This window comes from Myotis daubentonii, chromosome 15 (assembly GCF_963259705.1).
Source record: "Myotis daubentonii chromosome 15, mMyoDau2.1, whole genome shotgun sequence".
NCBI classification, from domain to species: Eukaryota; Metazoa; Chordata; class Mammalia; order Chiroptera; family Vespertilionidae; genus Myotis; species Myotis daubentonii.
Genome location: NC_081854.1, coordinates 18,580,356 through 18,599,350, shown reverse-complemented (window position 1 = coordinate 18,599,350; position 18,995 = coordinate 18,580,356). Strand labels below are relative to the sequence as shown.

Sequence of the window (18,995 nt, the reverse complement as noted above, 5' to 3'; positions counted from 1 at the left end):
CTCCGCAGCAGGACACCTGCTCTCCTCCCAGGCTGGCCCCCCACAGAAGGCCCAGTCCGGCCAGGCCTGAAGGCCTATGGGGTGTGCTCTGGAAGGGAGAGCCTAGGAGAGGAGCTGGGGTCTGCCAAGTCCCAGACAAGGGCGGGGCTAGAGGAAGGCAGAGCTGGGGGGAGTGGGAGGGGGAGTGATGGCTGCCTGCCCTCCCTCCCCTCCTCTGAAGCAGTGCGGGGAGGGCGGGGTCTAGCTCCCATCCCCATTCTCTAGGCTTCAAAGCTCTGCCAGCAGAAGCAGGCATCAAGTGTTCTCTGGAATGAGGGGTTGCTTGTTGAAGTAGCCGGAAGCGGGGAAACGGGCACCGGCACCGGCACCGCTGACCCAGCCCAGAGGCCTCCCCGCCGAAGGGGCTGGCCCGTCCCCCTCAGGGATGAGAAGGTCATTGGTGTCGGTGCCAAGGCTGGCGGTAGGCCTTGGGAGCGGGGGACGGAGGGGTGGATGGAGAGGGAGAGAGGGTGCCAGGCGTTTTGCCGGTGCTGAGGGTGAAGGGTTGTGTCTCTAGGTCCCCAAACCGCCGGAGCGACCAGGCCGCCGCTCCTAAAGCGCCCAAGCGCCGTTGAAGGTGTGCGCATGCGCGAGCCTCGAGCCTCCACCGTTTCCCGCCTTTTCCCGGGAGCGCGCCTCTCCTACCGCCGCCCCTCCCGGCCCCTGGCCAGCGTCTTGGGGCTACTACGCAGGCGCCTAGTATTCTCCTTGCTTCTCCCTGTCATTCTTGAGGGAGAAGGTAGAGAAAGGAACCGCGAGAAACCGAGCAATGAGAGAACTAGGAGGCAGGGGGCGGGGAGAAGGGCTTCCCCCTCCAATGGCTCGCAGGCAGAGCCCGCCTCCAGCGCTGGCGCCCGCCCCGACTTTGAATCGCCCGAGGACCTGGCCCGCCCCCTGTCCTCAAGGGGAGGCTCCGCGGCGCCACGCTCTCCCCGCCAGCGGGCGGGCTGGGTGGCGTTCTAAGGGATCCCCACATGGGAAGGTGAGTGGGCGGGCAAGGCTGAGAACCAGCATGTGATCCGACCGAGGCTTCCGCGCTAGGGAGAAACCGTGCGACTCCCCACTAGTCCCGACTGAAGAAGGACGCTCTGCGCCGCCTCCAGGGCTGCATTTTTTGTCGGTCGCGGGTCCTTGATGCGTATGAGGGGGCGGGGCCAGTCCTTAGGCCCCGGCAGCTGGGGGCGGGGCCCGGCGGTGGGGTGAGGCCCGGATAGTCCAGGGGGCGGGACCCCGAGCGGAGCAAGGCCAGGATTGGGTGGTATGGGGGCCCGGCGGTGTTGTGTAAACAGGATTGGCACTCGGGGCGGGGCGTGGGGCTCGGAATTGGTCCCCGTGGGGACCTGAGGAGAATTGATGGAGTCAGCCGGGAAAGAGGGACCCGCCGGGGCCCCTGGGGACCGGGCCTCGAAGAAAGACAAAGAGAGATCCAAGAGGCAAAGCCGCCGGCGATGGCGAAAAATCAAGGCCAAAGGTGAGCACGCGGGGGCCGGCAACAGCCCGGAAGGAACCTTGGACATCCTGCGGGGGACTGGGGACTGAGTGGACTGACCCACCGGCTCGAGAAGTAGGGGAGTCCGTGGACTGGCCCATGGCCGCCCTGCGGGGGAACGCGGCGATGCTGAGAGCGGACTGTACCCCCAGCGTAGAGACTGCCGGACGCTCCGCTGCTGTCATGGGAGGAGAGTCCTGAATGCCAGTCTTCTGGGCCAGAGTTCCCGCTCTGGCTCCGCACTCGCTGTGTGGCCGTGGGCAACTCCTGCCCTCAGTGTTTCCCACCTGGGAAATGGTCGGAGCGCCCGGTTCTCAGGTCTCAGGCACTCCTGAGAGGATAGTAGGGAAGAAGTTTATAAGCTGTTGCCCAAAGAGGAAGTTGAGGAGTGAGTCAGAGAAAGGTAGGAGGAAAGGTGCCCCAGAGAGGGAAATGCCAGACCGGTACTCCCAGCCTTCATTCAGCCCCTCTATTTCCTGTCAGGTCACCTGCTTGCTTCAGCCCCCCTTCCCTGGGGCCTGACATCCGGGCCCCCACTCCTTCTAGGACGAGGGGTTCCTGGGTTGGTTTCTGAACTGCCACGCTCTCCCTCAGGAGAAGGGAGGTCTGTCACCCGGGTTCCTAGGGTGCCACATTATTAACTGAAAGACAGTCCAACGGAGATGGGCAGGGGCTGGCAGTAATTCCTTGCTCAGTTTTGAATATTTGTCAATCCAAATGAGGGCCTGTGGAAAGTTTCCTGTGCAGACAAGAAACTGGCTTAGCCCCTGGGCCCCAGAGACCCCAAACTCTGCATTGCACATCCCTGTCAAGGATAGAACTGGAATTGGCTCCAGCTGCACATGCAGGCCCAGACAGGCTCAGACTGTTGCCCGAGGGCATTGACTGTCAGATAGCAAGACAGCATCCCAAGCAGGACAGAGTGCCCAGAGGCAGGCAGTACAGACCTTGGTTAAGTACCTGGGCACTGGAGACCTGGTTCTTCAGGCTATAACCTGTGGTACACTGGGCAACAGGCTCCTTCCTTCCCTGCCTCAACTTTTTGAGCTATAAAATGGATATGATAAGAGTGCCTGACTTGTAGGGCTGTGGTGAGGTTTGAATGAATACAGTTACCCCCCACTAGACAGCAGGCTCCCTAAGAGTGGGGGTGTGTCTGCCTTGTTTACCCTGCATTTCCAGAGCCTGCTATGCCAGGCACATAGACACTTAAATATTTATTGAATTAATAAGTAAAGGAATGCGTGAACTGTAACACTGGGACAATAATCATCGTGTTGCACTTGGGATTGTCATGAGGAGTCAGAATGCTCTTGGGCAGGACTTCCTGCTCAGGGCTGAGCCAGTCCTCACAAATCCATGGGCCCGCCCACTCACAAAGGTTCATTCCCCCAAGCTCTGAGATTTGCCTCTCATTTCCTGAGGTCCTGCCCTGGTGCCAGGTCTCAGTTGGGTGAATCATTTCCCCACCCCTTGCCCCAAGGGCATCCAGGCTGGCTGGTGCAGTCCTAGTCATCAATTTGATCTTGCCAGTAACCTGATGACAATAGTGTCATTATGATCACCTTATTTCCCAAATGATGACACTGAGACTCTGAGGGAACAAGGTCACCTGGGTTTTCTTACCTGGCCAGTGAGGGCAAAGAGATAGCTGCCCCCAGCCTCCTGAGGGCAGGGAGTGTGTGAGCTCAGAATTGCTGTGTACCCCAACCTTAATTCACACATTCGTTCATCAGACATTCACTGAACACTTATTTAGGCCAAGGCTGGGCTCTTGGTGGTAAGGACAGACACATTGGAGCTGTAGATGCAGACATTAATCAAATAATCTCACAAACCAGATATAATTATAAACTACGTTGCATACAAGAGGGAAATTCCTGAGATAATGTAAGAGGGAGGCTTCCCAAGAAGGTGACTTTGGACCCATGGATGGCTGCTTGGGCAAGGGGGGCAGGGAGGACAGAGGGGACCGAATGGGCAAAAACCCTGAGGCCCAAGAAAGCAGCACATTACGCACAGAGGTCGCTCATCGAGGGAGGGGAAGAAGAAAGGCTGGGCGGACATGGGTCCCAGAGGGTCCCTACTTTAGGAGACCGTGTCCAGGATGTGGGGCTTTTTCCTGAGAGGAGGGGTTGGGCTGTTGAGAGTTGGGAGTGTGTTTTAGAAAGAGCCTCTGGCTGCTATGTGGAGCAAAGATTGAAACGGGCAAAATCAGAGACTGTAATGAGTTACAGTTATCCAGATATGGGAGCAGGAGGGTGGGAAAAGGATCGGGTTCCAGAGGTTTCTAGGGGGCAGAGTGGACAGGACTTCATGATGGATTAGATGGGGAGAGGAGATGGCCAGGATGATTCCCTGGGTTCTGGCTTGAGCAAATGGGGAGTGATGCTTACACCACACACACACACACGCACACGCACACGCACAAATATCTATATATATCCATACTCATACATACACGTGCCCACACAGTCTCTCTCACAGGCTGAGAAAAACACACGCAGACTATGACACATGCATAAAAACATGCCTTCAGATATGCCAAGAAACAGAAAAACGCACAGATTGAGAAAAAATGTCAACACACCCACCCACAAACACAGGCCAGGACCAATAATGGCCATGACTCGAACCTATGTACGTACATACATACATGTGAACCTCAGACACACTCACACCTGACCACCCAGAAAGCACACAGCTAAGACATGACAGAGAGAAGGAGCAACACTCAGAGCCACCATCCTTGCTGGTTCTGTGACCTTGGGCAGCACGTCACCTCTCTGGGCCTGGTTTCTCATCTGCCAAAAGGGGTGATAATAGTCCTTATTCATGCATCCTGGGGAGGATAAGATGAGTTACTTCACATAAAGTACATGAAGAGATCAGTGCCTGGCACACTACAGTCAGTCCTTCAGGTACAGTTTACTCTGGTGGGAGCACTCAGGGAACTGGCTACACTCATTGGCCCCCCTTCTTCACCTGTACCCAGGCATCTCCCGTGCAGAAGCCCTTACTCTTCCCAGGCCCCAGACCTCGCCCTTCCTCCATCCTCCCCCCAGCTTCTTTCCTCCATTGCCCTGCTCAGTCCCCAGGGGCCAAAATCCAGGCCTGATTCAGCTGCCCAGTGGCTCTCTAGGGCAAAGGGCTGGTGCCCAGACAACGGGACCCTTCAGCCCTACCTCTGTCCCAGTCCTCGCCCATGGCCCTGGTGGGCCTGCCCCTGCCCCAGTGCCCTCTGCCTGGGATTCTTGGCAAGTTTCTGGCAATCTCAACATCCCTTCCTGCCAGCTCCACCCAGCCTAGCCCCCTGGGAGCTGCCTAGACCAGGGCGAAGGGCAGAGCCCTAGAATCATGAAGGCCTATTCCCCAATGCTTTGTGCAAGTCACTGTTCTGTCCAGTCTCCTCTGTCCTCATCTTCAATAAAGAGCCCTACCGCATGGAGGGCAGTAAATAACAGTGGGTTTATAAAGTCGGAAACCACAGTCTATTAGGCAATAAATACCACATGCTGGCCATGCTCCAGGCACTGTGCAAGGGGTTCAGGTACAGCAATAAAACAAAGTCCCTGCCATCAGGGAGCCTATAAACTGATGAGGGAGACAAAAAGCAAACACATAAATAGTCCATTGATTAGTATGCTAGCATTTGGTACCACAGAGGAAAATGACCCAGTACACACCTTGGTGAGGCCACGTGTGAACCACCAAACAGACAGCTGTAGAAAAGGCTGCCCAGGGGCAGGCAGGATGGCCAAGTGCAGTTTCCAGATGAGGAAACCAGGCTCATCCAGGATCACCTGGTGAGTGGTTTGGGCCAGTGTTCCATTGTCACAGCCACCAAGCTTAGAGTTGCCTCCAGAGGCCTCTGTCTGTCCATCTTTTGTCTGCCCTGGGGAGGGGTGGTCGTCTCCCAAGCTCCCATCCAGCCCCTTCTCCATTCCACTGGGACTCTTCGGGCTTTTCTTCCTTCTTCAAATATTTGCTGGGCACCTACTATGTGTTAGGCCCCCTGATGGGCCTGCCCTCATGGGGATGGGTATTTAAGGGGGAGAGACAGGATTCACCTCCAGCCAAGCAAATGACACTGAGACTTCAGGGCCTCATTTGCACTATTCCCTTCCAAGATCCTGTAACTGATTTTGTATTTGTGATTTTATATTCCTTTACCTAAATAGCCCCACTTCCACACATGTAAGCTTCATAGTTCTTATAAACTTCACGGCTCTAAATCCCAGTTCTGCCCCTGGGGAGAGACAAATAATACACATGTAAACAAACAAATGTATAATTGCAAATGTGTAAAGTTCTAGGAAGAACAATTTAAGTATGTTGGCAGAAAATAGTGCTGGGTGGCTTATCTCCTTTAGAGATGAGCAGTTAGGGAATGCTTCTTCAAGGAGATGACAAGCTCTTTCTTGAAGGGCTAGAAAGAAAGAGCTGGCCAGGCAAGGAGCATGTGTCCCTCAGCCTTGCTTTCCCCACATGTGAGGTAGACAGCACAGTCACAGCAGGATGTGCTGTGAAGGCTGTGGCAGGTACAGGATGCCAGTGTGAGAACACCACACAATAGGACCTGTGGCTCAGGCCCCTAGCTGGGCTTGGAAATACCTATAATCTGCTTTTGTCCTCCCAGGAGGGTCAGGCAGAGCTGGCTACCCTCTCTTTCCCCAGCAGCTGGGGCTGGCTCTGCCAGGGCCAGCCTGGGGGGGATGGGAGTGGCAGGAGCTGAGATCATGGGGCCTTTGCTCCCTGAATCCACCCTGGAGAGGGAGGGCAGCCTGGCTGGGTGAGAGGGGACAGTTTGTTCAGGACTAGGGCTAAGACAACTGGGTCCAAAGGGGACCGGGGGCCTGGATTCCTGGTCTGAGGGAGGAGAGAGCTAGGGGCCTGAACTCCTGGGTCTGAGGGAGGAGGGGGGCTGGGTACTTCTGGAGGTTCTAAAGCAGAATTAAACTGGAGCTGGGAGCTGACAGGGGGGCAGGGAGTTGGACTCCATGCTCTGTTTACAGCACGTGGTTCTCACTGTCCCTTGTGGGTTGGGAGGTGGATCGGTGGCCACACCCTGGGCAGGCTGGGCCCCTCCCCGGGTTTATCGCCTCAGGCTGCTACTGGCACAAGCCACAGTCCCACAGTCCAGCAGTCCTACTCTCGGAGAAGCTCTGAAGAGGCCTAGAAGGGTGAGTGCACAGCCAGCTGAGAGACAGGAATGGCCCTGAGAGACTGGAATGGCCACTGGCAAACCCGAGGGCCTGGAAGGGAGAGGAGACACCTGGGGGGAGCAGGGGGCCATTAACCCAGGAGCCAGGCAAGGTGCTGGGTGAGCTGCCAGGGGGAAGAGTCTCTGGAACAGAGGGCATCCCCATCAAGGGGGACCCTCAATTGTGAGGAGGGTCAGTTTCTGCGGGCCAGAGCTAGAGGCCCAGCCTCCAGAGCACCGGGAGGGAGACATGGCTCTGGATCTGGGTTTGAATTCTGCTCCACTCCTTTTATGTATGTCTGTTTTTTGTTTGGTTGGTTGGGTTTTGTTTGTTTTTTAGAGAGAAAGGAAGGGAGAGATAGAAATTCGATTTGTTGCTCATTTATGCATTCATTGGTTGCTTCTTGTGTGTGCCCTGACCAGGGACTCAAACCTGCAGTCGTGGCATATTGGGATGATGCTCTAAACCAGTGGTCGGCAAACTGCGGCTCGCAAGCCACATGTAGCTCTTTGGCCCCTTGAGTGTGGCTCTTTCACAAAATACCGACTTCTGTGCATGGCCACGAAGTTTCAATTCCACTGTACATGCGCATCCACACGTGGTATTTTGTGAAAGAGCCGCATGTGGCTCGTGAGCCGCAGTTTGCCGACCACTGCTCTAAACCAACTGAGCTATCTGGCCAGGGTGCTCCACCATTTTTTTTTTCATGTTAAAGACTGCTTTATTGGTTGCAGTTAGTACAACTCAATAAATATTGATCCCTAAAGGAAAACTCAAATTATTTCTCAGCTTACTGAATGAAATTGAACCACCTGATTGCTGAGAGGATAACTAGAGTCAACCCCGCTTCTTGGGAAGTGAAGCCATAGCATAAGTTGTTCCACCAACTGTAAGAAACATGGTATACCGCTCTATACAGGAAGGCTACCCCATCCTTTAGATGCACTGGAATTCCATTGTCCTCCTGAAATAGCTTTTGTTTCTCTGGAACTTTATTTTCAAACGGCCTCCGTGAAGCAGTTCTTATGGTCCTCTGAGTGCCCTTGACTGAGAATTGCACCCTGGACCCTCAGTCCACAAGCCAGCACTCAAACCGCTAAGCAAAACCGGCCAGGGATCTACCATTTTTTAAAAAATATGTTTTTATTGGTTTCAGAGAGGAACATCAATGATGAGAGTGAATCGTTGATTGGCTGCCTCCTGCACGCCCCCTACTGGGGATTGAGCCCGCAACAGGGACATGTGCCCTTGACCGGAATTGAACCCGGGACCCTTCAGTCCGCAGGCCGATGCTCTATTCATTGAGCCAAACCAGCTGGGGCTCTATCATTTTTAATGCAACCTTCAGCTCTTTAACACCTCTGAGCCTCAGTTTCCTCTCCTGTATAATGGGATGCTGCCACTAATAGCTGAAACGTAAACTGAGGCTGTCTGTGTCTCAGAGAGTTAACAAGAGCAAATGAACAAAAACACACACAATGCTCTTAACACAGGATCTGGCACAGAGTGAACTCAAGGTCAATGATAGCGATGAGTGTGAGTACTGTTATTCCAGGCAGAAGAGCAGAGCGGGCCCATTCAATCTAAGCGGAGTGGACAGGCCCAAAGGCCAGAGCGTCCAAGCTGGGAGAGGAGTGAGATGGAGTTTTGGAACTGCACAGAGGAACAGGAAGGGAGCTGGAGTTTGGAGGGGGTTCCACAGCCAGACTTAAGGGGCCAGGAAGGAGCAAGAATGACTCTTCAGTTTTAAGTAAGGCTAGAATGCTGAACTCCTTGGTTCAGGAAGAGAATTGGGCTTGGGACCAGGGTCCTGGAACACCACCAGGTGAATGGGAATGGGTGGGCTGAGAGAGAAACTCTCCAAAATACTAGTGGAGGGGAAGAGCCTGTGGGCAATGCCTTGGGCCTAAGGAGGTAGGACCTAAAATCTGGTCCTGAGAGAGGACCAGCTGGAGTCCAGACAACCTAGAAGGAGTCCTGGGCCAAGAACAGTAAATGGGACAGATGCCTGAACTCTTAGGTCCTTGAAAGAAAAAAAGGGGTAGGAAGGCTCTAGGGTGTAGGAGATACTGGAGCAAAGGAACCAGTAGGGAGAGCAGGGACACCTGAGGAAGGACAGGCTGAGAGTCTGCACTCCTGGCTCCTGAGGAGGAACAGGTCTGGGTACCTAGGCTCCACTGTTGGGCCTAAAGGAGGAGGTTGGATTCTGATGTGTGGATCTGAGGGAGGAAGGGGATAGAGCCTGGACTTCTGGAGCCCAGGGCCCAGCTGAGCAAGGTGTGATCCAACCCTGCTTAATGAGCCTCTCCACTGCCCCCAGCCTTGCAGCTCATACACAACATGGACTTACGCACGATGACACAGTCGCTGGTGACTCTGGCGGAGGACAACATGGCCTTCTTCTCCAGCCAGGGCCCCGGGGAAACGGCACGGCGGCTGTCAAGTGTCTTTGCAGGTGTTCGGGAGCAGGCGCTGGGGCTGGAGCCAGCCCTGGGCCGCCTGCTGGGCGTGGCACACCTCTTTGACCTGGATGCAGAAACACCGGCCAATGGGTACCGCAGCCTGGTGCACACAGCCCGCTGCTGCATGGCGCACCTGCTGCACAAATCACGCTACGTGGCCTCCAACCGCCGCAGCATCTTCTTCCGTACCAGCCACAACCTGGCTGAGCTCGAGGCCTACCTGGCCGCCCTCACCCAGCTCCGAGCTCTGACCTACTACGCCCAGCGCCTGCTGGCCACCAACCGGCCAGGGGGACTCTTCTTCGAGGGCGACGAAGGACTCACCACAGACTTCCTGCGCGAGTATGTCACCCTGCACAAGGGCTGTTTCTACGGCCGCTGCCTGGGCTTCCAGGTGAGCCCCCTGCCCCGCCCTGGACCCACAGTGAGGCATCTGGTGGCCCCTCGTCTGGCCCAATAGTGTAGAATACCCACGGGGCCATGGGTTCAGAGAACTGCGGAAACAGAAAGGGAAGCGTCTGGGGCCTAGACCGAGCTACACCAGGACCTCAAACATGTGGCCCCAGGCTGCATCCACCATGTCGAAAGAAATCTTTCATTTGCATAGCTTTTGCACCAAGTTCCCCACTGTTCTCCATGGTCCTATACCCAGGAGATCCATTCACTCTTTTATGTTACCTCTCTGGCCCCTGAGATCATTTGAGACCCCCAAGAGGATAGTCAGTATTGTTCTCAAAGGCCCATTCGTAAGTGCATCCCTGGATGCCTGGAAGGGAGGAGGAGGGGTGTGAGCCCCGTTTTACAGAGGTTCAACTGTACCCAGGTCTGCCTGGACTTTTGGACTCACCTGAGGAGCTGTAGAATCAGGATTTTCAGGCTTAGAGTAGGGCCAAGGAGCAGATCTAAGTTGGTGACAGGAAAACCTGGTCTCAACCCCTCTCCTCCCTGAACTAGGACCTTGACTTCTGCCCGCTGCAGGCCTTCTACCCTCTGCTCACTCCAAACCACTCTCAGGGAGACAGCTCATCTCAGCACTAAGAGGGAGGCAATAAGGAGGCCTTCCAATTCATAGGAAAAGTAGTTTGTGGACTCAGAGAATGGGGGGACCCTTGGGGCACCAGGCTCAGAGCAGAGACCCAATTGCCCCTCACTGGGGTCAGTGCCGGATCCCCTAGTCCCCCAGCCACATCAGGGAACCTCACCAGGAGTATCTATAGCCCCTTTCAGACCCTCTCATGGCCTCCCCCCACTTAGGTGATAGCTGAGGTTAGCAGTTTCTCAGACTGTATCCCACCCACCATTCCCCATTTCCCTGTGGGGCAGCCCGTCTTCAGTGACCCAGCCTGGGTGTTCCTGGAAACTCCCCCTCACCTAAGCTGAACCCACAAATATTGATCAGCCCAGCTGGGCCAGCCAGCTCCTCCCTATGTACTGGCCATGACCTTCAAGTCACGGGAGAGAGATCCTAGGGCCACTTGAGCCAGCAACCAGCCACAGTGGCCAGGCACCCCTGTGCTCTCTGGCCTACTGGGCCCCCGGCCAGGGGGAGGGCCAAGCCTGGCAGCTACTCTGAGGGCCCAACTGTTGCAGGACAGCCTCCCCCTGTAAAATGTCAGCCCCAAGAGAGCAGAGGTCTCCCTTGTCTGGGTCTTGCTCAGCCCCTGCTCCAGCCCAGTGCCTAGTGCTCAGTATTTGCTGAATGAACAGAAGAACCCTGCTGGCCCTGTGCCCACCTCCTGTGGCTTTTTTCCCTCTGATCTTGTCTCCCCATCCTCTGTCTTCCCTAAGCTGCCTGGCTTCTCTCTCAGGTACTGTCTCCCCTTTGGCTGTCTTTCTGCCTCAAGATCTCTGGCCCTATCTTTGACCATCTCCCATCTGTCTTCCTGTTGACCTGTAACTGATCCCCATTGCTGTCCACACCTCATCTCTGTCCTCACTGACTTTCAGGAAATCCCTACATCACCTTACTCCCAGCTCACAATTCTCCAGTGGCTCCACCCCACATCTGGAATAAATCTAAATTTCTCAGGCCCTGTGTGAACCCACTTTGCTTCTCTGACCTCACCCTGACCCTCTCCACCCCCAGTCACCCTGCTCCAGCCACAATGGCCCCAGGTTTCCTTATCCACGCTGAGCAAGGCCCGCCTCAAAGCCTTTGCACTTTCCGTGCTCTCTGCAAGGAACAGTCTTCCCTCACTTCATTTGGGTCCCTCCTCAAGTCCCCTCCTGGAGACCATCTAAGTAGCCTAAACCCTAGTCATCATTCTATGTCCCCTCCACCTACTGTCTTTAAAAGCATTAGTCATTACTTGACATTATATGGCATGTGCCTAGAGCAGTGCCTGACACACAGTAGGAGCTCAGTAAATGTTTGTTGAATGACTGCCCCTCACTCCTGCCTGCCCCTAGTCCCTCTCCTGGGCAGTGGATGACAGCAACATCTCTCCACAGTTCACGCCCGCCATCAGGCCATTCCTGCAGACCCTCTCCATCGGGCTGGTGTCCTTTGGGGAGCACTACAAACGCAACGAAACCGGCCTCAGTGAGTCCTGGCCAGCCGGGCCCTGCCTGCACCACCCCTGCCCTCCCGTCCCCCTCCCTGTCCCTGCCCCTACAGCCTGACCTGCCTGGGCCTCCTGACACCCTCCCGACCCCCAGGTGTGGCCGCCAGCTCCCTCTTCACCGGTGGCCGCTTTGCTATCGACCCAGAGCTGCGTGGGGCTGAGTTTGAGCGCATCACTCAGAACCTGGACGTGCATTTCTGGAAAGCCTTTTGGAATATCACCGAGATCGAGGTGCTATCGGTGAGCATGGGGCCTGATAGGGCCCTAACCCGTTACAAAAAGGGGACACAGGGGCCCAGAGACCACATCAGGTCTCTGCAGGGCTCCAGGCCCAGGGATGGCACATGAGGGAATAACTGGGGCTCAAGCTGCCCATCCCCAGTGCCCTTTCTGTTTCCTCCCACCAGTCTCTAGCAAACATGGCATCAGCCACCGTGAGGGTAAGCCGCCTGCTCAGCCTGCCACCGGAGGCCTTTGAAATGCCACTGACCACTGACCCCAAACGTACAGTTACCATCCCACCCCCCTTGGCCCACATGGGCCCTGCACCAGTCCTCGTCAGGCTCATCTCCTATGACCTTCGTGAAGGACAGGTAGGGCCCCTGCCTCAGCCAGGAACAGGTACAGAGCAAGGGGCACCCTCACCCCGATGCCCTTCTTTTTTCCCTCCATGCTGTCTCAACTCTCAGTGCTCACACCTGCTCCCCTCCTGTCTCTCTGAGTACATCCCCTTGGTGGGGGGCGGCCTAGGCAGGCTGCCCCAGCTTCACCCTCCTCCTCCTCCCTCACCCCCAGGACAGTGAGGAGCTCAGCAGCCTGGTGAAGTCTGAGGGTCCTCGGACCCTGGAGCTTTGGCCACGCCCACAGCAGGCACCCCGCTCTCGGTACCTGGTTGTGCATATCCACGGTGGTGGCTTTGTGGCCCAGACTTCCAAGTCCCACGAGCCCTACCTCAAGACCTGGGCCCAGGAGCTGGGCGTCCCCATCCTCTCCATCGACTACTCCCTGGCCCCAGAGGCCCCCTTCCCCCGCGCGCTGGAGGAGTGCTTCTACGCCTACTGCTGGGCCATCAAGAACTGCGCGCTGCTCGGTGAGCCCAGCCCTCACTGCCACTCACTCTCTTCCTGCCCCAGCCCACACTGCAGGGGAGTGAGCATCTTGTTTCTCAAGCCTCAATCTTCACCCCCTGCCTCCCCTTCCATCTGTGCCACCTGGCCGCCCGCCACTGCCCACTCCTCCATCTCTGCCTCAGCGCTGTCCCCATTGCCCCACTGCTCACCCAACTTTCCATCAACCACTTCCTCCTCCCCACTCCAGCCCTGACACTCCATCCCCCCAGCTCCCCCGTGGTAATCTCCTCCGACCTTTTCTTTCCTGTTTCCCCATGTCTCCAGCCCATTTGTTCCAGCTCCTCTGACATTCCACTTCCGACATTTTGGGAGGCACAGAGCAGGATGGGACTGTGCCCATGCCACAGAGCCCATGGCCCCTTGTCAGCCTGAACCCTGGCTTCCATTTCCTGGCCTCAGATGCCCCTCCCTCCCTCTCCTCTCACTCCCACCCCCACCTTGCTTCCAGCCTCCCAAGCTTCCTCACAGCCTACTGATCTCCAGGCCTCTCCATGTCCTACGTCAGCCTGATTCTCTGGTCACTATCCTCCAAATAGGTCCAAGTCCCTGCCTCTGTTTACCAGTCTCTGACCCTAGGGTTGCACAGCCCCGCTCTGAGAGCCCAATGCTCCTGGACCAGAGCTGTATTCCTCCCTGCCAGGCTTGACCAAGCCCCTCTCCAAACCAGGCTCAACAGGCGAGCGGATATGCCTCGCAGGGGACAGTGCAGGCGGGAACCTCTGCTTCACCGTCTCCCTTCGGGCAGCAGCCTACGGGGTGCGGGTGCCAGACGGCATCATGGCAGCCTATCCAGCCACAATGCTGCAGCCCACCGCCTCTCCCTCCCGCCTTCTGAGCCTCATGGACCCCCTGCTGCCCCTCAGCGTGCTTTCCAAGTGTGTCAGTGCCTATGCTGGTAAGGCCCAGCGCTGGGACCTGGGGGGTCAGGATGCCCAGGGCCGGCAGGGGCAGGGGCTAGAGCCCAGTCTCCTGGGTCTGAGGAGGGACTGACGACAAAAATCTAAGACTCCTACTGAAGCCATCAGCTATTCCTGTGTTCCCAGGGGCATAGATTCCTGAAGCTCTGGGGTTGAGACTGGGTCCAGAAAGAGAAGAGACCACCAACCCAGCCCCCACATACACTCCGCAGGTGGGGAGACAGAGGAGCCCTCCAACTCAGACCAGAAGGCACTGGGCATGATGGGGCTGGTTCAGCGGGACACAGCCCTGCTCTTCCGGGACCTCCGCCTGGGAGCTTCCTCGTGGCTCAACTCCTTCCTGGAGCTGAGTGGGCGCAAGACGCCCCGAGACTCAGTGCCCATAGCAGGTAAATGAAGCCTCCCCACACGCCCATCCAGCATGCCCAGGAGGGACAGCCTGGCACACCACAAGATCCGAGGGTGGAAGAGGCTGTGCCCTGAGGCCCTCAAGGAAGCAGAGATCACCTTCCCGGTTCTGCCCCGTATCTGTCCTGGTCCCTACCACAAAGCCTTGATTTTCCATAACAGTCCACAGCCTGGGAATTCAAGGATTTCTGGCCCCAGGTCACCTCAGTCCCAGGAACTATAAGATTTAACTTTCCAAACAGCCTTTCCCAGAAAGGGCCCTCAGTAAATGCTCAGAAGGCATGTCCCAGGAGGGCCCTCAGGTGGAGGTCAGCCCTCTTAGATTCTTTCCAGACTTTAAACAGAGGCACATGGGGGTAATATCCCTGCTGCAGAAGCTAACCTGGGAGGCTGGGCAGGGAGATCGGCAAACTGGATGGACCTCGGGAAGAGGAGGAGATTCCCAGCCTTGGGTGCGTGGCCGCACACTCAGGCAGCCCAAAGTCACTTCCATCCAGGAATCCATTTTGTCCCACCTTTAACATTTTAAGGATTTTAAAGCATAACCAACTCAACTTATTTTCTATCTCTCACAAATCAACAGTATTTTCTGGGTAATAGGAATGCATATTCAAAAGTATATGAATACTCAGAAAATTATTCCAGTTAGTTGTTTTATTTTAAATTAAGTTTTGGTTTTTAAGATAGTCAAATGGATGCAAATAAATATACACAAAATCAAAAGGGATTTGCATTTTAGGCACATGGACCATTGAGCACTGGAGTTTTTCTTATAGGATAAAGGTAACAGGTACAGCCCCTGGAGCCCCCTGCAGACACACCGCCAGTCTAACTCCCTACTATACCAGGTACTTGCTGGGTGATGTGAGCCTTGCTTTGTTCCTTGTGAAATGGCTACAGTAGAAGTGCCTGCCTCATAAGGACTGCATGCACCATTCATTCCAAGCACCCAGCAAAATACCTACTGGTACACAGTAGGTGCTCTTAGAGCAGCGGTTCTCAATCTGTGGGTCGCGACCCCTTTGGGGGTCAAACGACCCTTTCACAGGGGTCGCCTAAGACCATCGGAAAACACATATATAATTACATATTGTTTTTGTGATTAATCACTATGCTTTAATTATGTTCCATTTGTAACAATGAAAATACATCCTGCATATCAGATATTTACATTACGATTCAAAACAATAGCAAAATTACAGTTATGAAGTAGCAACGAAAATAATGTTATGGTTGGGGGTCACCACAACATGAGGAACAGTATTAAAGGGTCGCAGCATTAGGAAGGTTGAGAACCACTGTCTTAGAGGATGCCAGCACCCCTGACTAGCTGGACTCTATGACTCTAGTAGTCAATAGTTCTGTTCCAGTGACCCTTGGGTCACAGAGCACTTATGCAGTTATTTTTATATCTTGCATTTTGCCTCCATGGATTTATAAAGACTGAAAAATATAGGTCTTGGCCCTAGTGATAAATAGCATCCTGGGTCTGATAAAATTAAGGGACCAGAGGCCAAGGTGGGCACACAGGATAGGCCAGGGGCACATCTGTAGTATCATTTGGGTACTTGTTGCGTGGTCACTCAAAGGCAAGGGATAAAACTGAAGGATATAATGGACGTTTTGGCAGTAGATCTGTGTGGCTACAGGTGTGGGATCCCTGGGAATCTAATATGCCCCCAAGATTCTTTTTAGCTCCCTCTTTAGCCTCCTTTAAAGCCATGTAGACCTGCGGGCCTTATTCCACTTTGATCCATTCATACGCTCAGTGTCAAACAGCCATAAAAAGATTGCTGGGCCAGGAGGCTGCTGGAACAGGGTGTCAGGCCTGGTAATAAAACAGCAGAAGTAAAAAGGAAGGAACTCTTACCATTTGCAACTTCATGGATGGAACTGGAGAGCATTATGCTAAGTGAAATAAGCCAGTCAATAAAGGAAAAATACCACATGATCTCACTCATTCATGGACAATAGAGACCATTATAAACTTTTGAACAATAATAGATACAGAGGCAGAGCTGCCTCAAACAGATTGTCAAACTGCAGCGGGAAGGCCGGGGAGGGTTGGGGGGCAGGAGGTAGTGGGGTAAGAGATCAACTAAAGGACTTGTATGCATGCATATAAGCATAACCAATGGACATAAGACACTGGGTGATAGGGGAGGCTAGGGGACTGTCTAGGGCGGGGGGATAAAATGGATACATATGTAATACCCTTTGTAATACTTTAAGCAATAAAAAAAACAAACAAAAAAACAAAAAAAAACAAAGGGCTAAAATAAATGAGTAATCGTTAAAAAAAAAAAAAAAAAAAAAAAAAAAAAAAAAATAAAACAGCAGAACTTAATCCAATATCTTATCCCACTGAATCCTCAGCACCTCCTATGAGGTAAAGATTATTTTTATACACTTTGTACAAATGAGGAAACTGAAACTCCCAGAGGTAAAGTGACTTGCTCTTAACCTTCCCAGTCACCACACACACACACACACACACACCTCCACTGGAACAAGGCCCCACTTCCAGGACCACACAACTCTTCCCGCCTCTCCCTTGAAGTTGCAGCCTGGGCACCTGAGTTCCCACCCCCCACCCTAAGGAGGGTGTCTGGGGGAACACTCCAGGTCTCCACAGCCCTAGGATGCAACTCCTCCTCCAGAGGTCTCTGCCTTTCCTGTGACCTTCCCTGCCAGCCTCCCACACACCCAGCCAACACAGCTGGCCAACCTGCAGCCCCAGCCGGCCCTGACCCTGCTCCTCTCACAGAGTCTATGCGGCGCAGTGTGTCTGAAGCAGCGCTGGACCAGCCTGAGGACCCACAGGGCACGGACTCCCTCAAGAACCTGACACTGCATGACCTGAGTCTCAAGAGCAGCTCTGAAACATCAGGCACCTCTGAGCTGTCCCTGTCTGCGGAGACACTTGGTCCTTCCAAGTCCTCAGACGTCAACTTCTTACTCCGGTGTGAGGACACATCAGAGGAGGCTGAGGCCCAAGATGAGCTGAGCCCTGAGGACAGAGGCCGGGGAATTCGTGCCACTTTCCCTAAGGGCTTCCGCCCGAGGCGCTCCAGCCAAGGCCCCACTCAGATGCCCATCTACTCATCGCCCATCGCCAAGAACCCCTTCATGTCACCGCTGCTGGCACCTGAGAGCATGCTGCAGACCCTACCGCCTGTACACATCGTGGTGAGTGCCAGACAGGGAGCAGCGAGGAGGGTGGGTGGGATGAGAGCTCCCGGGAGGGGGGGGGGGGGGGTCAGTAGCCTGGCCCCAAGGGACAGCTATGCCCCCAGGAAGGAACGCCTGGCAATGGAAGAATGGAAGGGAGTCAGGGCTGCGGTTTTCTTTTGCAATCTGGCTCGGCACCATGGGGCCGTGGGGCAGCCACAGGGCTTGGAGCGTCAGGGGAAGGGAACAGTGGGTCCTGGGGGAAGGAGGAGCCGGCAGAGGTCAGGGAGCCCAGTTAAACTCATTCTGCAACTCCCCACCATCCCTCCACCTCTCCCTCCTCTGGCCTCCCATGTCTCCCTCCTCTGTCTGCCCCCTTGTCCACGTGTTTCACACACACACACACACACACACACACACACACACCCTTGGTTCACGCACGCGTCCCTGCCCCTCACCCCCACTGTCCCGCAGGCATGTGCGCTGGACCCCATGCTGGACGACTCCGTCATGTTCGCGCGGCGGCTGCGCAGCCTGGGCAAGCCCGTGACGCTGCGCGTGGTGGAGGACCTGCCGCACGGCTTCCTGAGCCTGGCGGCGCTGTGCCGGGAGACGCGGCAGGCCGCCGCGCTGTGTGTGGAGCGCATCCGCCTGGTCCTCACTCCGCCCGGCACCACCGCGCCCGCCGCACCGGTCTGAGCCTGGGACCAGCCGGGCCGCGCGGTCCGGGGGGGCGGGAGCGGGGGCGGCACTAAAGGCCTCTTGTTCCCACCTGCCTCGGCAGCCTTAGTGAATACTGTACCGCATCCGCCCCGAGGGGCCGCGGGCGGGGTGGGCTGTGCCTTAAGTCGGACGGTGCGGGAGGGCCGGGAGGAAGGGGCGCACGCAGACCAGTCACAGCCGGACCTGCACTCCACCACGGCCTTCCAGCGGTGCTGGGGCGGGGCCTGGCCCTACCTGCGGGTGGGTTTGTTTTTGTTTGTAAATAAAAGTACTTAATTGGTTTGGCCTCTTGCAAATAGGGGCGGTGTTGTCCATCAGGGGGCAGCATCGGACTCAGCTGCTGGGAATGAGAAACCTAGGACTGGAGAGTTGAAGGCCGCGGGGGCAACTTCTGGATTCTGAAGGAGGGCCTGTGGGCCTGGGTTCTCGGGTGCAGGGAGATCCACCGCCCCACAGCTTTAATCCAGGTGGAGCCCAGAGGACTCTGGGTTCTTAGCTACTTCCCTTTCGCAACCCAACCCCAGCGCCCACCAGGAGAAGGAAACCCACACCCCAGAGAGAAGTGGAACAAAGCTAACAAGACACCAGACACAAAATGGTCACCCAAAATTCTGGAGGCCCCAGCTCTGCCCAGCTGTGACAGTCACTCAGTCCCTCAGCCAAGACTCTGTGACCTCACCCTTTTGAAGGCTCTGGGTTTGGAGCAGGGATGGTTTCAATCCACAGCCTACACTCAAGGGACTCAGGGAGGATGGAGGATGGAGAATGGATGCAAACACAGGCTGTCACAGCCCCCATCAAGGACTCCACCTGTAGTAGTCAGGGAGGGCTTCACAGAGGAGGTGATCCATGATTGGCCTTAAAGGATGAACGCAAGTTTGTTTGTTT

General features: G+C 55.4%; 1 protein-coding gene across 3 annotated transcripts; it reads left to right on the top strand.

Moving 5' to 3' along the window:
• Positions 1-892: 892 nt before the first annotated feature.
• LIPE (lipase E, hormone sensitive type) lies at positions 893-18,387 on the top strand. 3 transcript variants are annotated; one of them, XM_059666422.1, is made up of 11 exons: positions 1,493-1,510; positions 6,636-6,711; positions 9,053-9,588; positions 11,646-11,736; positions 11,853-11,998; positions 12,166-12,351; positions 12,554-12,848; positions 13,556-13,783; positions 14,018-14,194; positions 16,981-17,402; positions 17,859-18,387. In XM_059666422.1, exons 3-11 carry the CDS (start codon positions 9,073-9,075, stop codon positions 18,081-18,083), a joined length of 2,286 nt encoding a protein of 761 aa, XP_059522405.1. In that variant the 5' UTR covers positions 1,493-1,510; positions 6,636-6,711; positions 9,053-9,072; the 3' UTR covers positions 18,084-18,387. The 3 variants fall into 3 exon arrangements, with proteins under 3 accessions (XP_059522406.1, XP_059522403.1, XP_059522405.1); XM_059666423.1 differs by lacking the exons at positions 1,493-1,510; positions 6,636-6,711 and adding an exon at positions 893-1,021; XM_059666420.1 differs by lacking the exon at positions 6,636-6,711 and having other exon boundaries at positions 1,311-1,510.
• The last annotated feature ends 608 nt before the right edge of the window (positions 18,388-18,995 follow it).